This window comes from Phalacrocorax aristotelis, chromosome 4, assembly GCF_949628215.1.
Source record: "Phalacrocorax aristotelis chromosome 4, bGulAri2.1, whole genome shotgun sequence".
Taxonomy (NCBI): Eukaryota; Metazoa; Chordata; class Aves; order Suliformes; family Phalacrocoracidae; genus Phalacrocorax; species Phalacrocorax aristotelis.
This window is the reverse complement of record NC_134279.1, coordinates 26,115,570-26,140,004: the sequence shown is the minus strand read 5'-3', so window position 1 is coordinate 26,140,004 and position 24,435 is coordinate 26,115,570. Positions and strand designations below refer to the sequence as shown.

At 39.5% G+C, this 24,435-nt stretch overlaps 1 protein-coding gene across 1 annotated transcript in view; it reads right to left on the bottom strand.

The window, feature by feature from the left end:
- COL25A1 (collagen type XXV alpha 1 chain) overlaps positions 1 to 24,435 on the bottom strand; it is a 323,987-nt gene that overhangs the window by 48,879 nt on the left and 250,673 nt on the right. The window contains exons 12-17 of the mRNA XM_075090678.1: positions 22,063 to 22,107; positions 11,494 to 11,547; positions 9,919 to 9,945; positions 7,533 to 7,577; positions 780 to 812; positions 580 to 615 (exon numbers count right to left, since the gene is read on the bottom strand). Coding sequence (XP_074946779.1) covers positions 580 to 615; positions 780 to 812; positions 7,533 to 7,577; positions 9,919 to 9,945; positions 11,494 to 11,547; positions 22,063 to 22,107 — 240 coding nt within the window. The remainder of the gene's footprint in view (positions 1 to 579; positions 616 to 779; positions 813 to 7,532; positions 7,578 to 9,918; positions 9,946 to 11,493; positions 11,548 to 22,062; positions 22,108 to 24,435) is intronic.

Here is a 24,435-nt window from a genome sequence, read left to right as displayed (position 1 = left end):
TGGACCTTTATTTGAAAAAAGCAGCTTCAGCTATGCAGTACCCAGGGGAATTTCTTCCCCTGGAAGGAAGAACAGGGCAGCAGTAGCTGGTCTATGTCGTCCCAAACATGCCGCATGCCTCTGACAGTTTGATTCCCGTTACAGGTATATGTGAAAGGGTTTCTAGTCAATATTTATTTTCTTCCTAATGAGATGTAATAATGTACCATAGTCTGAAGGTTAACATTCAGTCAAATGTGCAGGGTTAACTTGTGATCACTCAAGGAGCAGAGCCGTTCTTTGTTAGTCTCATCAACTGCAATTGGGTAAGCTTTCAATGCAAGTAGTACGCTGTGGCTAGAAAAGGAGGTGTGTTATTCTAATATTGCTTTTCATGCTAATTAGTATCATCACTCCTGTGCTTTTTTTTTTTAATACAAAATGATCATACACCAAATGCGTACAAGCCTGGGGCTGTTAAATTGTACTGCCTTGCAATCATTCTAGTATGGGTGAGTGCCATTGGTAACATCCATGTAACATTGTTTATCACAAATCCAAGAGAGAGGAAAAGGAAAACTGAATGTTTCCAACTAATACCTTTTGTCCAGGCCGTCCAGATTCACCGGGTTCACCCTAAAAGAAAAGAGGTGAAAGACATGAGAGCTAATAAAATGAATTAAAAATAGAGCTGGGGAAAACCATATCATTAACGCTACCCAAAATGTCCATGACACTACAAAATAACAAAGACCAGCCAGCCCCCTTCTCCCTGTACAACTGCTTTAAAACTAAATTACCTTAATTCCTGCAGCAGAAGAACCAGGGTCACCCTGATACAAAATCCACAAGAAATAATCACACTTATTAAATACATAGTTTTTCAGGAAACAGACATAATAAAACATGCAAGAGTATGGCAAGATTATATAACAAAATAACTATATAGCAAGATTACCCATTCTCTGTGCTGTCACATAGGAATTTACCCAATGAATTAAATCAGTGTGATGCAGAAAAGGAACAATATTGTTTTCAAGAATGTGCAGAGAGATTTAGTTTCACTCATCCAAACAGCATAACAGTTAACCTCAAAATTCACAACAAATAATGTAGATGTAATAATTGCAGATTTTGTATAAATGTACTTAGTAAAGCCAAAAGATGGGGTGTACTTCGACATCTTGAAATTGGTGATATAGACTAAAAATAATTTACTGCCATTTACAAAGAATATGTGCAATCTTTTTGACCTAATTCTACAGATGGCAAGTGTCAGCTCTCAACTGACAAAGCTTTTTGTGTTAATGAAGGTTAACCTTGAAAAAAAACCCTAGTGACCTATGTGTTTATCCCTATCAGGACAGGTCATAGCTCTATTTCCACAGCTCTTCAGCATATTTAAACTGATAGTTTAATGCAGTTGTGTTATAGTCTACAGGATGAGAGAGCTTTAGTAATTCATGTATCCAAGAAAGTTCTCTGTTATGAGGAGGCATCTTGCTTTCGAAAAGATTTGCCTATGTTTTGCTGGGTTGACTGGATTTGATAGGCAGTGATATAGAATCACAGAATCATTAAGGTTGCAGAAAACCTCTAGGATCACCAAGTCCAACTGTCAACCCAACACCACCACGTCTCCTAAACCATGCCCTGAAGTGCCACATCTACACATCTTTCAAATACCTCCAGGGATGGTGACTCCACCACCTCTCTAGGCAGCCTGTTCTAATGCCTGACCACTCTTTCAGTAAATAAATTTTTCTTCATATCCAATCTAAACCTCCCCTCATGCAACTTGAGGCCATTTCCTCTTGTCCTATTGCTTGTTACTCGGGAAGAGACCGACCCCCGCCTCGCTACAACCTCCTTCCAGGTAGTTGTAGAAAGCAACAAGGTCTCCTGTCAGCCTCCTCTTCTCCAGGCTAAACAACCCCTGTTCCCTCAACCTCTCATCCTAAGACTTGCTCTCCAGACCCTTCACCAACTTGGTTGCCCTTCTCTGGACACGCTCCAGCACCTCAATGTCCTTCTTGTAGTGAGAGGCCCAAAACTGAACACACTATTCAAGGTGCGGCCTCACCAGTGCTGAGTACAGGCACAAAATCACTTCCCTGCTCCTGCTGGCTACACTGTTCCTGATACAAGCCAGGATGCTGTTGGCCTTCTTGGCCACCTGGGCACACTGCTGGCTCATGCTCAGCTGGCTGTCAGCCAGCACTCCAAGGGCCTTCTCCACTGGGCAGCTTTCCAGCCACTCCTCCCCAAGCCTGTATCGTTGCATGGGGTGTTTGTAACCAAAGTGCAGGATCCAGCCCATTGATCCAGTCTGTCCAGGTCCGGCTGCAGAGCCTTCCTACCCTTGAGCAGATCAACGCTCCCACCCAATTTGGTGTCACCTGCAAACTTACCGAGGGTGCACTTGGTCCCCTCATCCAGATCATTGCTAAAGATATTAAACACAACTGGCCCCAACACTGAGCCCTGGGGAACCCTGCTCGTGACCAGCAGCCAACTGGATTTAACTCCACTCACCACAACTCTCTGGCCTTGGCCGTCCAGCCAGTTTTTTACCCAGCGAAGAGTATGCCTGTCTGAGCCATGAGCAGCCAGCTTCTCCAGGAGGATGCTGTGGGAAACAGTGTCAAGGGCTTTACTAAAGTCCAGGTAGACAACATCCACAGCTTCTCCCTCATCCACTAGGGAGGTCACCCTGTCATAGAAGGAGATCAGTTGCTCAGGCAGGACCTGTTTTTCCTGAGGCCATGCTGGCTGGGCCTGAAGCCCTGGTTGCCCTGCACATGCTTGGTGAGCTCACTCAAGATGAACCGCTCTATAACCTTCCCCACCACCAAGGTCAGGCTGACAGGCCTGTAGTTCCCCGGATCATCCTTCCAGCCTTTCTTGTAGATGGGCGTCACATCGGCAAGCCTGCAGTTGCCTGGGACCTCCCTGGTTACCAGGACTGCTGATAAATGATGGAGAGTGGCTCGGCAAGCTCCTCTGCCAGCTCCCTCTGTACTCTCGGGTGGATCCTATGTGGCCCATAGACTTGTGAACGTCCAGGTGGAGCAGCAGGTCGTAAACTGCTTCCTCCTGCATTATGGGGGATTTATTCTGCTCTCCGTCCCTGCCTTCCAGCTCCAGGGGCTGAATACCCTGGGGATAACTGGTCTGAGTGTTAAAGACTGAGGAAAAGAAGGCATTTAGTACGCCAGCCTTTTCCTCATCCTCAGTTGCAATATTCCCCTCTACATCCAATAGAGCAAGGAGATTCTTTTGATTCTCTTTTTGTTGCTAACATATTTGTAAAGACATTTTTTGTTATGTCTTGACAACAGTGGCCAGACTGAGTTCTAGCTGGGCTTTTGCTTGCCTAATTTTCTCCCTGCAAGACCTAATGAGGTCTGCACAAGGGCAGAGGATTGGTGAGTGACCTGGCCAAAGGAAGCTCTTAGCCCCCAGTTTTGTACAATTGTCACAGGATCGTTAAAATTAACTGTATACTCACTTCATTGCATTTTTTTTTCTTACGTGACATGCCAAACATAAACAGACAAACAAAAAAGAAAATTTTGCTTGTCAAACTACATGCTGTTGAAGATGGCTTGAGTACTCATATTTGAAGAACTGTCTTATCATTCATTATTCAAAATAAATGTTTGTTGTTCATTAAAAGTAACAGGTTGCTACACAGCAGCAACTTCAAGCTCCCCAACATCCTGCTAGTCATTTACATAGATAACATATGGGCCGGTACTGTAATCCACTTTGAAGATGTTCAAGCAGAGTATAAATATTTAATATTTTTCGCATTAAAATACAAACAGGGGATACCCATTCCTGATGGTTAGGTGGAGCTGGAGTCAATGCCATAGTTTTAAAGTTGTTTTGGGTATAGGGCCTTTTTGGTAATAGTCTCATAAAATCAAATGGTACCAGATAACATGCTCACTTCTTTTTGAAGAATAGGAATAGATTTCCTCTACACAGTTACTGCAGCTTGCTCTTGCATGAATTAAAAACAAAAATCAGTTTTATGAACGGTTGATTCATGTCTGGAAACCTCAGCTGCCTCATTTTGATAGACATGCATGAGTGATACTGCTGATATCCCTTACAAGCATGTACAACTGCAAAGCCTCAAGGACTTTTTATAGCTATAAAGTGGCAAAGCAACTGGTAAGAGATATTCACCAGTTAAATATTTTAAAGGATAATGATGATATGGGGAAGATAAGACACAAAGTATTTATAATCCATCTTCATGCAAGAACGAAAATTAATATGGGATTAAAGAAATATTGTGGTACAGCATGTTCTCAGTTCTCTGATGAGTCAGACAGTTTGAAAATGAAGAAACTTTAGCAAGGGAACATGCACACAGAAGGAAGATACTTGGTAGTTTCTAGGGACCAATGCTACAGTAGAGGAGTAGAAGCAAGAACTGAAGCCTGGCATTGACAGTCTTCAAAGTTAGACAATTCCACAAAGACCGTTTCTTTCTTAAGTCACAGGTCAAGACATAGGCACCCAAGTCCGTATTTCTGACAGCCACTAGGTACAGCAGTTCAGAAAACAAAGCTACATTAATTGCACAGACAGGAACCCATTCCTAAACCAAGTCTGAAACTGTTGTCACCTGATATCCGTCTCTCACCACATAAATGAAAATTCGATATTTATCTCACAGGAGCGTTAAGCTTTTAGTGACATGTTTTCAAGTTTTCTGAACTATGAATTAGATTTCTCAAGCATATGTGTACCACTACAATCTAGTGCAATGGTGCCTGCATTTATTTACATAAAATTAATGGCTTGTTTACTGAGCAGGAAGGGATTGTGTATGTGTGTGGTTGGACACCTGAGAACTGAATGGATACTAGCCGTATCTCATCTCTCAACAATATATCCAGCAGCTCTTTTAAAAACAGTCTTCAAAAGCTGAGCCTTAGTAAGTCTTATACTCCTCCCCACAAGTGTTCAGCTGGCAAAAACTTTCAGTACTCATCTGGTAGTGAAGTTCCGTAATGTAACACGTCCCAAACTTTTCAGAGCTACCCAAATACAAGGCATGGGTTGTGTAGTTGGGAGAAACTATAACAGAAGAGATGTATAAGCATCGCGCATCAGTAAGGCTGGCTGTGAAATTTGCTGGAACTCGATTTCATCTGCTTCTTTTAAGACAACAGACATAGTTCCATGTTAATTTCCTGCCCAAAAGAAAGCACCCAGTGGAAAACGTAGAAGGAATGCTATTGAGCTACTTTGAAACCCTGCCTTATAGCAGGGTTTATAGCGGAGGTAAGTTAAACTGCCTCCTCAAGATGATCACGACACCAACAGAGAAGGTGCAGACACAATACAGGAGAAGATACAAATAAAAAAATATAGAAAAAAAGGTCAAGGATATTTTGTGAACATGTTAATTAAATGTGGCTGTAATAGCCATTCTGATTTCCTCTAAAACTTATACGATTAGTGATTGCTGGGCAAATTCGTGCTGGAATTATATATAATGATCATACAGCAAAAATTTCCCCCTATGCTGAAGAGCAGGAAAGAATACAATCCTTGTTAAGTAGTACAAATGAAATGTAATGACACCAAGTTTAATGCTTGCTAAATTATCCATCAAAAAATACCTTCCTAAGCCCCCCACAAAATGCTGTTTGCAGAGCAATCTATCAGGAACTTTAAGGGGCAACTCTCCTATAAGATCTGGATGGCAGATTGTCTTGCAGGCAGGGAAGATTGAGGAAAAATAATCAAAGTCAACTAAGTCACTCTGCTCACTCTGTTGTAAAAATTCATGCATTGGGTTCCGGCCTGTTACATACAGTTAAAGCAACACACTCCACACAAATAGCATATGTTCCCATGTCACCACCCCACCTCTGAAACTTATATGAAACCTGGAAGAGATGGGAGACTTCTGTATTATGAAGTTCAACAAGTTTATTGACATTCCTTCAGATACAGCAATATAAGAAGTCTCCTGATGACCTATACGTTCCACAAGTTGATCCCAACTAGACTGCCAAAGTGTTGAAAGCTCACACAGAAATAGTTAAAACATTCTATTTGGGGAGAAAGGATTTCCCACTGAAAGAGGGAGAGAACTTTTTCATTCCTTAAACAAGATCCCAAGCAGGGACATGTGTGTACTGCAGACCACAGTGCAGTATGAGCATTCTAGTGGATGCAAGCTCACTCTAAGAGTTGATAGAGTAGAAAAGCAACAAGCAAAGCTGCACTAGGCTTCCCGGAGAGATTATGAACTTCTCATTCACTTGTTGCAGGACTGTCTGTCTGAACGACAATCTCAACTTGCTAAGAGATTATAATCTTGAATCACATAAACATGGATAAAGATGATGTTACTGGCATACATTGTGTAAGTAACTAAAGAAGGTTCTTAAGACTTTCATCTGGGTTAATAAGCATGACTACAGATGAAGTATTATTTAAATCAACTCTGGGAATCAAATAACTTGACTTTTCTTAAATCTAATGTCTATTTTTAACCACTGATTTTAGAATATGCCCCATAAAATCCTTAGCATAGCTTTACTGTTCCAAATTATAGAACCTGAGAGATTTGCATGCATTCCTTACCAGCTTGATAGGTCTGTCACAAATTTCTCTTTGCACTAAACTGATGTGAGTTGGTTAAGCAATATCACATACAGGGGTAGTACGAGAAGAAATTTTTTACTTCTGCCCAATCGTAGTCACTAAAATAAATGTTTTTAGAAGCACGAGTTTCAAAGTGATGGCCAGGAGAGAACATTATGACTGACCCTTCTTCCTGTGCAACACAGGCTTTGCTCTGACTGCTGAAGACTGACTTGTGTAGGTAAAGCACATTTAAAAACTCAAGTTCATTTTTTTTTTTTTTTTTGCAGTGATACTGCATGAGTCTCACATAAAATAAGTCAAAACTAAGTAAAATAAAATTTTGATTATGTCTATTTTTTAGTGATCTCTATGACATGTTGGTACTTTGCAGCAATGAACTAACGAGGTATTAAGTGAGGTTATTGCTGATGTCGTCTGGCAAAAGGATTTAAAATGTAATTTTTATCTTAAGCTCTCAATTGTCCAGCTGGCAATTTGGAGGGAAGTTGTCTATCACGATACCATGGTTTTTGTCCCTCTCTTTGAGGGGAACAGAGAAGGGGAAACATAAAGGATATATAAGAGATGGCTGTAACTTAGCAGACCTAGTCCTAACAGTGTGGCAGGTTGTGACCACAGTTTCTGTATGATGCAAATTTCAGCAAAGAGGAGCGCTAATTAGAGACATGCTGATGTACGCTGTACTAAAGCTGCTGCTGTATAAAGTCAGGAGTTTCATGCTTAATTGGAAAGAACAGTGGCATTTTTTTTTGCTGTTCATAAATATGAACTCAGGCAAATCACTCAGCATCTTTACAAAAAACAAGCAGTTTAAAAGGCATTTTTCTTTTGGTCAAATTATTTTCATTAGCTGGTAGTATTGTAAGGATGCCTAAAGCACACATTTTCTTCTTTACTAATACGTAGTGTACCTTTTCTCCTGTGTCACCCTTTAGTCCATTTTCTCCAGCATCACCCTGTAATTAAAATAAATATTATATTTTAATGATTTTATGTAAGTGCACAGCATGCAGAGAAGAGTCAGCATTCCAACATGATTAGCAAGCTAATTTTGTTAATCAGGTAGTCAATCTCTATATGACATGGTCAGTAAGCATGGTTTATATAGCTGCTGTGTCTTACACAGTCTTCACTATAACTGTAATCCCCTTCACAGGTCCTCAAAAAACCACACAAGCTATCAAATAACTATCTTCCTGTCTGTATAGTCTAGAGACTTCGCCAGTCACTGTGGTTTAGCAATGAAGGAATGATTTAACGATGATTCAGCATTTTATATTACCAGTACGTATGTTTTTTTCCAAAACAGAGGCATTCACCTAAATGCATCTAATCAAATTCTGGTGACAGTTACACAATTCCGATACATTTTATTAGGATTCTCAAGTAATTTGTGGCATATACTCTCTGAGACTACAAAAACTTCACTGACTGCTGCTCCTCCAAGGAGCCACCAAAATGATTGTTATTGCCACATAAATTCTACGCATTGTTTATTGTTAAAAGAGTGATGTTTGCATAACTTTTTTTTTCATGGCTGGTGAGACATTTTCTACTTTAAAACCAGCTTTGTAAAGAAACATTTCAAAAGATATATCTACAAAAAGACCTAGCTTCCATTTATAGCCATATAACAAGTCCAGACGACACCAAACAGTTTTTGTTATATATGAGACTATAGGCCAAAAACTTCTGTGTGGCTTCAGGTTCAAGTAAAGTGTGAGAAATATTTAAAATGCAAAAAATATTGATAAACACTGTGTCTAAGTAAGCTAAAAAACGTTCTAGTAGGTCTTGATCTGAAAACAAGTAGTACTATTCAAGTAGCAATATTTATTCAGTATCTGTCATATTGCTCTGAAAACCTTAATGTAAAATTCCATTCAGAGGACTTGTAACAGAGACCATTTTGTATGGCACAGTCACTGACACAACGGGAACTAGCTAACAATGTAGCAGCACTTTAATTAAGGGCTTGATGACACATGGAAACGCAAAACAGTAACTCTTAGGAATGTCATCCCAAGTTCATTCGATGTGATAAAGCGTATCGAGGGCATTTATAATGTAATTTATAATTACATTCTTTAGGAGAAGACAAAGGGTGATTATGGAAAAATATCATGATTTTAAGTAGCAGAAATTCATTATACGTTAAAATATATAGCTAATTCTTTTGTGTCTGAAAACAAAGGATTACTGAAGTTCTTCAACAAATATTACTTTAATCAAAGTAATGATTTCATGAAAAGAGATTTGCAGTTACATACTTCTACATGTGGGGTATACACCTTCAAGATTCCCCTGGATTATTTTTATGATGCGCTTTTTAAAATGTGAAATGAATTGCTTTTGCAAAGCATGCTTCCAGTTGCTATTACATGGATTTACACAGATACGGAAGTGAAATTCCATTGCAGCTTCCAATGGGTAAACAATTCTCAAGAGCAAATTGCACCTGGATACAAGCAACTTGCTTTTTAAAAACATGTCTCAGTGTACTCATAGAAGATGAGGCCGTGTACTCAAAATAAGGCTTATACCATTTCTCAAACGGCCCTTGTACAGATGCAGAAGCTTGACTCTCACTCAGCATGTACTCTCACACGGGTGCTCCTGCTGGCCACTCTCCTTGGGAGAGCAGAATTACACCCAAGTTTTGCAGTGTGGAGCTTCTGCCCCTTTTTGTCTTGTCTTGGCGTGACTGTGGACGTCAGAGAAGTAACTCCTCGCTACGTCAGTGCAAGTCAGAGCACCGTTAGTGTACCGTTTGTGCTTCTGGTCCCTCTCCAAACAGTCTATAGCCCAAGATCATTGGGGCAGATTCCCTTGCTCTTACTTAAACTGATCCAAGCAAGAATGGAGAGCTCCACTTTTAGTATGCAGAGGACTGGTTACCCACATATCATTTAGAGTCTATGTAGTTACCACTCTGTTACCTAATTGTTTTACTCCACAAAGGCGACACCACGTCAAAACCAAGTTTTGAGGAATGTGTGGATCTGTCTTTTATTCAGACAGGCTCATCTTTTTCTGAGACTAATCATAGTTAGGATTAGCTGCACAGTTGCTCATCTGTGCAGCCCTTAACACTGCTCTCTGCGACTAATCCCTCTGCAGTAACCACAGATCAGTAACTTCCATTAGTAGGTATTATTTGACACTCACTGCACAATGCTGCTCAAGTTCTAGGTAGTAGCTGTATTTTTCTTTTTAAACTTGAAATCAGTGCACTAGCAATTCTCCAAGCAGTTCTCCAAAACAGTACCACCACAAAGGAAGTGAAATGTGTCTCACCTTTTCTCCTCTTTCTCCAGGGTCACCCTGATGAAAATAATTGGAGCAAAGAAGTTGTAAGTTACTAACACAAGCGAAAATCAAAGTATTGTTATCATCAGTATGTCAGTTACTAACAAGTATGTCACTACTGATCACATTGTCTCAGATGATTAAATCCGACGAGAAAATCGATAAACAATAAAATCTGTAATTTTAATAGAACTCTCAGTCAATATATCTTCAACATAATTTTAAAAGCTTAATGATTTGCACGTTAAGTCTTTTTCCCCCATTTTGTCCCAGATTAAACCCTGACAAACAGGCATGCGTCTTTGTGAAGTGGCCTGCCAGGGTCTATGTGACTTCTACATTTGGATCTCCTTATTTTGGGAATGAATGAAGGAAAAATCCAAAGGCCAAATGTGAGGGGAAAGTTTTGTGATTTTGTTAATGGCTTAGAAAGCTCTTTGGGAGAGACAAAAAGCCTTAAGTGTCTTGAACTAATTCATAATTGATTCAGAGCAAAGAGCCTTTAGTGCTCCTTACATTCTCTGTAACAAAAAGATGGCTTATAGCCATTATTTTTCAGAATTATAACTTGCTTGAGAAACTGGCTCAATGGCAAACGCACTTCTGCACACCAGCCTGACCCTGATACCTCATCTCTGCACTTCTGGCTCAGAACTGCACTCTGGCTCATCTTTGCCCCTTCTGGTGGCTGGCGGTTGCTAGGCAACCCAAAGACTACAGCTGTGAATACAAATTAAGCATCAACTGCCATAATTTGGCTGCTTCTGTATACAAAGTAAGAAAAGGTCATGCTCCCAAATGGTTTCTTTTCATTCCTGATGGACAAGCAGCCAGTCAGTAAATGTAAAGAGCCTGCCCTGCGTGTCTGTCAGCAGCAGCATGATGCACAGAATCAGCTGAGGCACACATGTGCACCAATGACACGCTCACAGCTGATGGGATTAGAATTTAGCATTACCCGTTCCAAGAGGCCCACAGATCTCATCATCTCAGACATGTTGAGCTCTCTTTTAAATGAAGTTATCATAAGCTTTATGTTCTATTTCACTTTTTCAATATTAAAACAGTAGAGCAAATTATCTAACAATAAAATAAGTGCAAAGAGACATTCTGATGTAACAAATACAGGCTGAGGCGTGCCCCTAATGAGACTTGTTGCTAACTTCCATGATAGCAGGATAAGCCCTCAAGACTTAACCCTGACATTTGTCAAAGAATTGACCACAGAAGTTCTTGAAAAGAAGCCTGAAACACATTGTAAGGAGCATAAACAAAGCCTTTCTAAAAAGGTCCCCAAACTCCCAAACACTTGCAGGCGTATTGCATTCACTTGGCAGCGGATGCGTATGCGTCAGTGCTACTGACTGGAATTATACAAGCACAGAAGAAGAATATGCTTCTTTATCGTGAAATGTGTAAAGCCTCTTACAGCAGTGATCACTGGAGGGAGCAGATCATTAAAAGCCAGTCAGAATATAAATCCAAGTTAGAAAGCATGACTGTCATCTCTACATGCACTCACGTACCGTGTGCTTCTGTTTTTAATCTGTTTTCAATACCAACCTTAAGTCCTGCTTCTCCCTTCTCTCCCGCGACTCCAGGCAAACCAGGTTCACCCTAAAGGCAAAGAAAACAACAGACAGCATTAAGAAAGACACAATTAAGTCTATTAACAGCATTTAACCTACTGTCTCATATTGGGTAGGTAAGCAATAATAAAATTTAAAAAGACTCTGTGAATATGTACTCCACAGTTGGGCACTAAAATGCCTTATTTGATCAGGTTAACTCCTCTATAGGTAAGAAACTGACTTACTACTACTAAGTCTACTATTAACGACTAACTATTAAAACTAACCTGCTGAGGGTGGTGGAAATACACAGGTGTCAAACTAACTAAAAACCAGAACTGTGACTTCTGATTCTGAAAAGCTGGCCAATTAGCCTTAAGAGCATAGTCTTCCCAGCAAGACTGCCAATGCTTTCCTTTTCTCTGCAACTTAGAAATACTGCAAGAAATGCTTATCTTAAATAATTTTGACATTTGTGCTTCTGTTCTCATATGGAAGGCAGATAATGAAGAAGAAGGAGCAGGACCCGTTCCAGAAACGGAAGAGTTTGGAAGAATAGGCAGCTTTTAAATTTTTTTAAATATACCTTGTCCATTTTTCATGCTTTTATACCAGTGGCTGAAAAGTAGTTAAAAGATTTAAAAATTTTCAGCATTACATCAGTGATCCAAACTTGGGGTATGTTTAATGGATAGTATACACATTATTTCACAGTTCAAGGAATCATAATAATTTTGATAAGTCAATCAACAAATAACCATTATTTACTTCTTTTCTTGCCCCAAATTTAAAAACAAAAAATCCAAAACCCCAAACAAACCCTTAATGACATTTCCTAGTGTTTATTTCCCAGATTTACGGAAAAAACAGAGATATTATTTATTTCAGGTAAAATGATAAAGCAATGACTAGACTTTATTGTAGAACAACTAGAGATGATGGCTAATTATGTAAAACCTCCTGCAGAAGTGTGCTTCTGTTTCACAATGCCTGTCTTCTGTGTTAACTCTCATGTGCCCAACTGCATTGCACTTCTGTGGTGGCAAAGCACGTTAACATAACACCCAAAAAAAGGTTTGAAAAAGTCTACAACTAGGTTCTTCTATAAAAATGTGTAAAAGTTAAATACAATAACTACCATAGTAATCAAATTAGAAACAGTAATTCATATCAGAAACCCAGCGGACAATTTTCACGTAGTATTCAAACTTAGCAGACATGATGAACCAACCCTCTACTCAAAAGTTAGAGGAGTTAAAGAATTTTTCCAAATACAAGAACATATATCTTCCAATCCTCCATAAAAGCCTTCCATTAAGAACGGACTTCTTTCTTTCTTACTTCCAGAGTGATTTTTTAATCGCAGATATGTAAGGTCCAATACTCCATGAAGGCAGGCTCCATTCTATTTCTAAATTAGGTGACAGGATCATTAATTACATTTTAATTTCATCAAAAGTTGGACTATTTCAAAACATAAAACAAAAACATTGAGGTTCTAGCAAGCCTCTAGTGAGGTATTTTCCAAGCCAGAGAAGACGTGCTAGGTACCATTAAACTCATAGGGAATGAAACAGCCATTTGAGTCAGCCCTTTTTCAAGGCTCCTTTGTACTACAGTAGCTTTAAGGCTGATATAGTGGCACAGGCATTTGATATATGAGTGGTCAGGATTTGAAGCTGCTGGAGATTAGGCCTAAGTGTCCTAAAGGATTGACCTAAAAGGCACTTGAAGAAAATGGCCAATTGACAAAATGAAGCAGAAGGGACCAATGAATATGTGCTTGTTTCTCCTCATCCCCACACCCCAAACAAGTTTGTTTCTGTCCCCTTCATTTTAAAACAGCTGCTGTCGGCTGACACTTTCAGGGGCTTAAATCTCTAATCAAAGGGCTGAAGTCCCAAGCTCGCACTTTCCTCCCAGGTTTACATGTCAGTGCTATGAATGAAGAGTGCTACTACAGCGACAAAAGGGAGACTGCAAAAATTGGACAAAAGAATTATCTTATTTTCTTTGGAAAAAAGTTAAAACCTCAGGCTGTCTCCTAGTCATACTAAATCCATATTCATACCAACAGTCTAATTTCTGACCTATATGCAACTGTCCTATGGCCAACACTACACTTACGGCACTGAAAGTACTAGTCAGAGGCATTATCACAGCAGAAATTAGCTCTAGGAATGGGAAAGATTGAAGGCAAACCTAGGACAGCACAGAAATGACCTTGTGGATTTACGCTTTTGAAGTGATTATCCTTCTGTTTCTAACGGCCAGAAAAATAGGGGCTAATGTAATTTTCTGTCATACCTACAATATTTCTTTCACTATTTTAGAACCTTGTTTTGTTGTCCACACAAGGAATCTGGGAGCAATAAGATGAAATAAAAATGTACAGCACATAAGCTACTCTACATCCTATCCCTGGTGAACATTCCCAGTGCACTGCAAAATGAGCTTTGTGCCAGGGAGCCTCCCTTTTTCACACTGTATGTCTTGTAGGCATGACAGAGTCTGACTTCATGTGTAGAGAGTTTAACAATTCCATTAAAGCCTAAGATAAAATAAACAAACAAAAAACCACCACCCCCACCACCCCCAAACCAAACCCCAAAAAGAGCAAAGCCTTGACAGACCTCCTATCAGTTAGGAAATTCCAAAAGTAGTTATGAGGCACAAGAGAAGCTAACATTTTGAAGGAGAGTGGATTGATAGCTCTTCCCTTACTATACACTAAAATACTGTGTTATTTTAGGAACTTTGGTCCCAAAAGACGATTTTGATCCTTGGGATGAAAATAATTTAAAATACTTTTGTTAGGAAGTATAGTTAATTACTTTCCTTCCATTTATTTATTTATTAATCAAAGCATATATTAAAACTGGAGTGCAAAATGCTGTATGAGTATGTTTCAGCCTCACAGGTTAGTGCTTTAGAGATGAACAAAAATATAGCTGCCCTTTAAAAGGCTGAAGACAGTTACACTGCTGTTCAAGGAGTGATGCATGCAGGGGAAAACTAGACATACAGCAATATCATCTGATGTAATGATTTCAATCAGACTGCTTTTCAACTTGGCAAAATGAAAGAAACTGTAAAACTAGATCCTTAATCTCACATTTTTTTTTACATTCACCAGGCCATGGCTAATTTCTTTGCTGACTCACATTGCAGTCTTTGCCAACTCACATTGCAGTCTCTCCTTAATAGCACTGACAGCAATGGTGTTAGGCTGCAGAAATATTTGTCTTCTGCACATCGTCTAGCTTTCAAATCAAGATAGCATATTTTTATTTTTTCTTCTTTCACAGAATCACAGAATCGTTTAGGTTGGAAGGCACCTCTGGAGATAATATGGTCCAATTCTCCCTGCTCAAGCCCAGGACCATGTCCAGACAGCTTTTAATTATCTCCAAGGTTGGAGATACTACAACCTCCCTGGGCAAGCTGTGCCAGTGCTCAGTCACCCTCATAGTAAAAAAGTGTTTCCTGATGTTCCGAGGGAACCTCCTGTATTTCAGTTTATGCCCACTGCCTCTGGTCCTGTCACTGGGCACCACTGAAAAGTGCTTGGCCCATCCTCTTGCACCTTCCCCTCAGGTGTTTGGCCACATTGATAAGATTCCCCCCAAGCCTTCTCTTCTCTGGAGAAGAGAGATGCTCCTATCCTTCCTCATAGGATAAATGCTCCAGTCCCTTACTCATCTTTGAGGCCTTTTGTTGGAATCTCTCCGTATGCCCATGTCTCTTTTGTATGAGGAGCCTATACCTGGACACAGTACTCGAAGTGTGGCCTCACCAGTGGTTTTTTTTCCCATTTAGAGTAAATTTGTCTATAGTACATCTGATTTTTAGGTCATAGCTTGCCTTTCTGCAGTCATGAACTCCTGAGAAATCATCGCTCAGGGACAGAGGGACTGAAATCATTAAAACACAACACAATCTAAAACTTCCTAGTGCCTATGTAAAACACAACCCATGATCCCAATTGAAATTATAATGAGGGCCACACTGCACCCTCACAGAAGAAAAAGGCACAAGGCCTAGAGAAGTTGTGTGAAGTCACCCTCAGAGGATCCCCTTGGAAATTCCCCTGAAAGGGATGGACTGTGGGGAAGATGCTGTGGGGAGGTGTGAAATGTCTCTGTACTCTGTTTAGAGGAATAGTCACTAGCCCCTTCTGCCCTTCCCCTGCATTCTTGTTCTCAGCTAGACCACACCACAGAGCTCTGCTGTGCAATGAACATCCTGTGGGACAACCATGATATAGCACAACAAAAATAAATTCTCCCTAGTGGCATTGAGATGGGCTATGATTTCCACATAATGACTCAGCAACGTGGCGCTTAACTGACACTGTGATTGATAGAGACCTAGTCTAGTGGGATGCTGTGGTACCAGCACCATCTTACCGGAATATATTGTCCACCAAGTTTTTGCTGTACTTGTAAAAGCAGTAACAAAACTACCAGACACACAGATGTCATGCCCCAAACTGGTAAACCTGCAAACATTGCATCAGAAATACTCTTCAGGTAGCCTTTAATTTCTGTTTCATATGAAGTTGTTTTCTCTTGCCTTTGAATAACTGGACCAGCCACAAAAGGATTCTGCTTTTGTGACATTATCTACTACACAAATAGACTATAAAAACATTAGAAAATGCTAGAAAAGCTGCCTTTCACAAATTTTTTGTAAAAACTATGTCGTACTAGAAGGTAACTCTCTAACCTCTCGTCTACTGCAGAAAAGGACACTGCCACTAGGAGCTTTGCAAGCACTTAAGCCCCCAGTTATTCACGACTAATTATTCAGATCCAGTTTGCTGAATTCACAAATGGTCTCAGAATGGCAGATATAAAAATCTCCAGCAAATGTGTTATTTTTCTTTCACTTACCCAAAATCAAGCAGCTTAACTCAGCAGGAGTGTAAATGTTCCGGTAATTTATTTGATGACCACTTACACAGAAGAATGCTCTAGACGCAGTGGGATTTTTTTTGCTGTTGTTTATATGCTATAGAGAAATTGCGGGGTCCTCATCACTGGAATAATGACAGTGCATTTTCAGACATATACGTTGTGATGTTGTGCTTGCTGTCAATAACAGAAAAGTCTTTAACATGTTACAGGAGCTAACCTGTGGATGAGGAGCTGCCATTAACACCAAATAAGTTCCACATGTTAACCCCAAACGTCCTGATGGAAGGACATGCACTTTAGGTCCTCAAAAGTAGCAGTACTCTAACAAACTTAAGTTACTGTCACTACTGCAATGAATTAGGAAGAAGACTGTTCCATCAGCAAACTGCAATGTCAAGGCATAACTGAACAAGTTCTGCAGATCTCCATTAGCTACTCAAAACCTTCTGATAATTTCCGCAACTGACTTCAACAAAATGCTCTGAGACTCAGAAATGTTTGGATTTTTCTTCCAATACCAATAGCCAGGGCAAGCAAAATGCTAGCGTGCCAAGAATACACCCAACACAGCCATTCAATTCAGGAATTTCAGATAATTCAAAGAATAACCAGGAGCGTGTTCCTTTGGAGCCTTCGTTCAAGTCCTGGCACTCTCAAGCCTATATTAACTGTATAACTGTATTAACATTGACGGACTTTCTCTGCCTTTCCTGTATGTGGGCAAAGAACGTTCTTCAGCATGCTGCCCAATAAATAGGTGTGGCAAGTTCCTCAGATATTCTCATGGTAGGGGCAGTCTTAACGCTTACACTCAAATGAATTTGAATTTGATAAGCACTCAACTGTGTAGAGCACTCCTTGGGCTCTGCTGCTAATATGGGAAAAATCTGTCAATATGAACTCATAAAACCTACTTCTGAACAGGTCTGAAAATGTATCACCTGCTAGAGTCCATATCAAAGGAGTCAAGGCAGTTGAAAGCATGCGGCTTCTCCTTACTGGAGTGCTCTGTGCCCTGAAGGCATATACCTTCCTATCCAGAATTAGTCAGCTAAAAATGATGTGGGTGGAGGCCCCAGCTTTTCTTGCTTGTAACAGAAAAACAGCCTGGAGGCTGCTGTTCTGAAATAGGTTTGGTTTTGGTGAGACGCATAACTGTCTACACCAGCTGGTTGATATCCACCTCACCCTGAGGAAGAAAGGCTGTCAGTATTGCTATATTTTTCAGTCACTAGAATGTAATCAATTTTAAGGATAAGGAAATACAAGAGGCCCCCAAACTCAATCCAGTCTAATTTTACTCTAAAATACATAAATGAGGACAGAAGGGGAAAAAGCAGCTTCTCAGACACGTTACTGTGATTTCCACTTCAAACCAGGGTTGAATTACCTCCTTTCAACTTGCTTTTCACCCCCCTTAAAGGTAACTTAAAATTGTTTGTTTAAGGACTGGAAATCTCTCTTGGCCCACTCACCGGCTGAAATTAAGTGGAAAGACTCTTCAACAAGACTCAGCTGGCCTGCAAACCTGTCTGAGAATTTGTGAACTATATTTAATAATGTTTCCTTCCTTTATACTTCTCTATTTGAAAAAATGTTAGTACATGCATACCCTTCCTCATTTCTCTAAAGAAATGTGGTAATACTACTTTCAAAATGTGTCCCCTACATAGTACAGTACACACTGATGGGGAAATAAATGTAAATTAGAGTAATAAGTAGCATGAAGAAAGCAATAATATGCACACCCAGACTCTAAGTCTACTGATAAGAAGGGAAATTCTTCTCAGGTTTATCAAATTGCTACTGTCAAACTACTGAAACTATTTGAAATGAAGGGATCTACCCCAACCATATATTCTGTTCTCAATACACCCTTACAAAATAACCCAAAATACCAAGTGCTACGTAAGAAAAAGCGCTCCATGGAGGTGTTTATGCACTCCAGACAAAGCCCTATTTAAAACAAAGAGAGTTAGTTGCAAGTCCCCAGAAACTGCGTTCCATCAAGGCCAAACGCAACCCTTAGTTAGGGAACCTCCCCTTTTCTCCTTGTGTTGTTGCTGCAGTCCCCGGGAGTCCTTATCAAATTAGTACCACTTAACAAATACCGGAATATGTATTCTATACTTGCACAGTTGAACCGTCAAACAACCCCTTTGTGGCCATTTCAACATGATTAATATAGGTGTCTGATATCCCTAGATCACTGCAACCTCATATCTCCATGCAGGCGTAGTCCTTTTTTGTACTATTCAAGTGCCTGAGGACCTCTTGCCAGGGATGAGACAGGGGAGGTTATCTCCATAGCACCTTGCTAAGAAGCAACCCGCTACAGGTGGACTGCACAACAGTCTGCAAAGGAAAGGGAGCACTCAGAAAGCCTCCTTGCTATCTCAGAAGGTTTCTGTCCATCCCAGGGACAACACCCTCTGTAGCTGCGGGTATAATTAGGCAGCTCCTTTCCAGTTACTGTTCTCAACAAGATAAGCAGAGTGTGGCTATAGTTTCCCACATGTAGGAACAAAAAAGACTGTAAATGCCCTTGAAAGACTACCTGTAATGTTTCATTAGATTTGGCTTAAAAGAAAAAAATGTGTGAAGTTTTTATGGCAATGCTTTTGCTACTACTCCTAATACAAGAAAAATCTACTAGTTAACAGTCCTGCAAAAACATGTGGGTCGTGTAAAATTACACTTGCTTTAATATCTAGAGATTGCCTAAGAGAAGTGGTTCATATGTTAAGGGATTAGAAAATTGTTCTAAGTGCACTCAGAATTTATGATCTCATTTCCAGATCTATTGGTCAGACTTGTCAGTCGTCTACCATAATCCACTACTTCAATTAAAGAAGAGGTGAAGGGAAAGGAAAAGGAAAATTACAGACACACATATAAGATGGAGATGACCTAACTCTGTATTATTCAACTGCTTAAGGAGAGAGCAAAGCTAATTCACTGCTGACATTCATCGGCTGCAAGATATTTCATTGTCCAGATGAGGAAAGCATTCACACACACACTTAATTTTAAGCATGTGCTTAACACTCACTGCCTTTTAAACTAAGAAAAAATATTAACTTGGAACTTAGTGCACTGCACATGCTGCTGTTTGACAGAGCGAGCTCACTGATTAAAAGGCTACCAAGACAGTAAGGCTTTTGTAAAGCCTTTGAACTACATAACTTCTCAAAAGGGGAGGACTTGCATCACACATTCAAGGCGAGTTCAGCTACTCTGCAAATCAACATGAATCTGTATGAGTAAACCCAGGATTGCCAGCAGCCAGCTCGTAGCACAGCCCACCTCTTAAAATTATTACTCTGGTCTTCATTCAACAGTATCTTCTGTGTCACACTGCACTGAGAAACTGTTTTTTTTCACAGAAATTGGAAGAATGGACCTTTTGGTAGCAAAATACTAGCATGGGAGTCCCAGGCTGCACTGTACTTTCTAACTTTAGATAAATACCACTCCAGTTCAACTTTATTTCTACCACTATTTCCAAGCTAGCAGAATTTGTTATTAGAAGAGATATAAACGTTCAGCTTTCATCTGTTCAGTATTATATGAAAACAATACATTCTTTGCACATAAGGGAGTGCTTGCTAGTCAATATCAACCAACAATTGTGAAAACAAACAGAAGAATGTGACCACATTTCATTTTTATCTGTATGGTTTTTGTCCTAGTATCAAGGTTTTAGTTTAGTAATTAATTATTTTTTTTCTTAAAGGTCAAAGCAAAATAGCCCAGCTACACTAAAAGTATGCTGACATCTTTACTGAAGTGGTAATAATTTAAGAATGTCTTCAAAGTTTTAGATGCCATAAATATCAAAATAAATAAAATAAACATAAAACGATAAATGGAAAATGTTAGGATCTGTTTTGAAAGTACAATTTAAAGTTGATAAACAGCATTTAAAGATGTGCTTGCATTTTTGCTTAATCAAAGACAATCACATATTTCTTTTCTTCCTTATGAAACATGGCTGCAGGTAAGTATACGAGGTCTCCTAAAAATAGACAAACAACCACCTTGCCAATAGAGCTTAAAAAAATTCTACATCCCCAGAATTACACTTCAATAATCAGATGAGTTTTGCACATTTGACTTATTTCATCAACATCCATTTTTTGTGCTCATCTGAGTGAAGATTTCTGGCTAGAGTTTTTGTGATGATGCTATTAAAAGTAAAGCTCTTGGATAAAATGGGAATCATCAGTTCCGTTCTATTCAATGTGGTTTTCAACTTCACCCTGTCCAGTCTTACGCCTTCCTGCATATGCAAAGGAAACCGTGCTACAAAGTGTGTCTTCACTGGCTTTTCACACATACTTTGGTCACAAAAATTACTTTAATTACGCACAGCAACAGAATCTGTGTTGACAAGTACCTCGCATTCACGTTGCAACTGAATGCAGCTATAAAACATGAAGGAAAAAAGTCACAAGTCTTAACGCAAATTTGTTTAATAATATTTTCTTATAGTTTCTTGAGTGCTATATATAGCTAATTCTAAGTATTTTTCTTTTGTTCTTCCCCAGCAGTCATAATACTCTGAATATTTTAAAAATAGGCTCCTAGCATTATCAGTATCACTAAATGAAGTAACGGATTATTGCATCATTTCTTAAAACCACTATAAAAACACAGTCTAATACTGTATATTATGCTATTAGAAACAATACATCCTTTTTGTTAGGAAAAAGGAATTAAAATTAAATTATTTGAAACTTCTTAGTGCTTTCATCCCCAGGGGTTTTGGGAAGGGAGGCAGAAGAAGGGATTGTATAATATGATCCTTACGCGCTACCATCTATTGTTGCTTAGACCCAGAGAACAACCTAAGTCATACATTTTCCTTTTGGTATTCCCTGCAAGTGCTTTTGGAGTTCACTAGGGATACTAGTGCTTGCAAGAACAACAGATGGATAATACTGTTTACAGTCAGGCAGGAATATTATTTAAACTTCACCACCCAGATTTGCCAACAAACCTTAGCAATGCTGTGAAACAGCGCTGCTGCTTTACTGCGACCCCTCCTTATGGACGGCTGTTCTGAACTATGAGCTAACTCGGTGATGGCACTGAAAGATGACACTGACTTGCCTGAGTTAGCATTTTCTCCTGATTGTGTTCAAGAATATTTGATTTATTTCTCTGCAATTTCATCCCCAACTTCAATTTCACATTATTCTCTACCTGCGTTTCCAGTCTCTTTTTATTCTCTATTTATAGGTTGTATTAACAATGTATTGGCACTGTATAAATACATAACTGTTTGTATCATGGGACTGAGTTACAAAAAGAAAAAAAAATCTGCAGAAAAACTTAGTTTGTAAATATACTGTCTAAAGTTGCATACCATTAATACGCATTTCTCTCTGGAACCTATCAGTCATCATCAAATCTGAACATCAGACTTACAGCTTAATTAATTACATTTTCTGCCTGTTCAAGTAAAACTAGAAAATGTTACTTCAGAGCACAAACCAGATCATACAGTCTTTTCCATGAAGCCAGTCTGAAACCATGGCTATGGATGTAAGGTTGCATATTGCTCATGTGAACAAGCCCAAAGTAGCTTTAATCAACAACATAAATAATGGCAGTGCTGACAAAGTCAGTGAACTCACCACTTGTCCGTCTCTCCCTGGAGCACCAGGCACTCCAACAGAACCCTGGTAGGAAACAGATGCCAGTGTTTAGCAAATTAAACAGGTCATGAAACTTTTCATCTCTTAATACAGTACTTGGAAATGATGGTGAACGCTTGCTTATTGTAACTGCAATAAATTTTTCACAAACTAATTTTTAATCCGAGCCAAGTTCTCTTTCTCAGCTGACATTTTATGCTAATTAGACATGTTCTCTTATTGTACATTTTCGTGACTGTCCCACTGTATGGCCTCTTCCAGAAACAAGCCTCTAGCTGATGGTTCCTTTGCAATGTTGTGGATACTTCACAAGAAATGTAAGAATTACAATAAAATTCCATTTAATACTCTCTATAAATTTTGAGCCCAATCCTACACAATTGAACATAGCACCCGAACAAAACCATTAATGCTTCAAGAGGGATATTTCAAGCTCAATAACTAGTTGCACCAATCTATTTTAAGGCTTTCAAGAGACAATCTGCAACAATGCAGCCTGACAGTGAAAATTACAGATACACTTTTAAATTGCATCAGTATTACTTCAATCAAAATTTAAAAGCCAAACACAAGGAGCAGACAAAGGAAAGCAAAATATTAGCATTGACTTGTGACACTGGAGGGATCTTTTTACAAAACTCTCACACTAAAAGTTTCTGTATGATGGACAATGTTTTTGAAGAAAATTGTGACTGTTGGTACAGATGTTCAGTGAAATCCTGAGGTATGAGGAAAGCAGGAAAACTGCATGGGTTTACACAGCGTTCTCCTCTTTTTATACAATAATGGTGTTGCTCGGCAAGGAAACTGAAAGTACATTTTCATTTTTCATTTATAAACATCGTAACAGGATACAAAAATGTAATAGCTAATTGAAAGGCTGGCACCCTAAAAAGAGGCCAGGGGACTGGGAAAGACAGAGGCTTTGTCAACAGTGAAATGCGCAGTTTCCCAGGACCCTTAAAACAAATAAGCACCCTGTGAATCCCTTCATGCTCTGCTTTCTCTGCATCCCACAAATCAGTGCAAGACATTTCCCCCTCTATTCATATTGGTTAGAGGTTTCACTAGAAATGGTTTAGGCAAAGGAGACCAACATCCAAAGGGAATGCATCCAAAATGGATGCACATGTTTGTCAATGAATAGAGTTGAGAAATCCTGTGAAACAAGAAAAGGAAGCAACCCATGAGGGCCTCAAAAAACCACCAACACTTGAATGTCCAGGAGGCTCCAGCTCACAGCAGAGCTGCAAATCAGTAAGAAATAATACACTGGCACCCCAGCGTATCTCCATGACCCAGAACGCTCTCCTCTTACTCCCAAAGCTTCCGCTTTGGCATTCCTGTCGTCCCCTTTTGCTGGATGCATAAGCACGACTGCTAGTGGCTGCAAAGGGGCCCTAGTGAACATTTTCACATCTTTGTGTAATTTTTCCAAAAACTAGAAGACAAAGCTCAGGAGGGCACTAAACCATTAGTCTCAATAAACTATCCTATTCAAAACAGTTTCTCCTCTCACTGACAGCCTTCTATAGCTGCTGATTTTTCTTATGAGACATAGGAAGTTAGAAAGTGTAAATAAAGCTGATTCTACCATGCCAGATATGCAAAAGCTCATCAGCACATGGGTTTTGCTGATGCTGTACATGTAAAACACCCTCCTCCCTGAGTCTTAGGGTATAATTTTATAATGGCAACTTAGACATCAGTACAGCTTTACACTGTTGCATTCCTGCATTGCCAAACATGATGGGTAGTCGTCTCCTTCAGCCTGCAAACTCCGTACAGCGCTCAGCTGACAAGATCCACCAATTTATATGTTTTCGTATTACATTTTTACACACCAGCAGGTATTTTTCCTTTTGTTCAAAAAGTTCCGTTTGGACAGATGCAAGCAAACCTTCACCTTAAAGAACATTATCTCAGAGGGAAAAACAGAGAGGTGGCATTCTTCTCACATATGTTAATACTACTTATTCCTTCCCTCTTGCTTTTTTTCTTTACACAAATTAAGCCTGTTTTATGAAATATCTTCCATACAATTTTTTAATCTTTTGAAATCAACGAGAAAATTACTTGCCTTGGTGATGCGTGACTGAGATGCTGGAAAAGTGCCACTTACTAGCTGTTATTGCTGATACATCTAGGACTGTTTTAATGGTGTAATTCCATAAATCCTAAACTCACTCCATCAAACTGAAGCAGTCAGCTTTAATGAGCGTAAATAATGCTGAAAGCATTCCCAGGAAGTCAGGTCTTGGGTTACCGAAGGAACAGGAAGACACCGGCAGACCACCTGAACACTGCCAACCAAGCACCATTTATCAGCAACACCTATGTCCTTCATTTCTC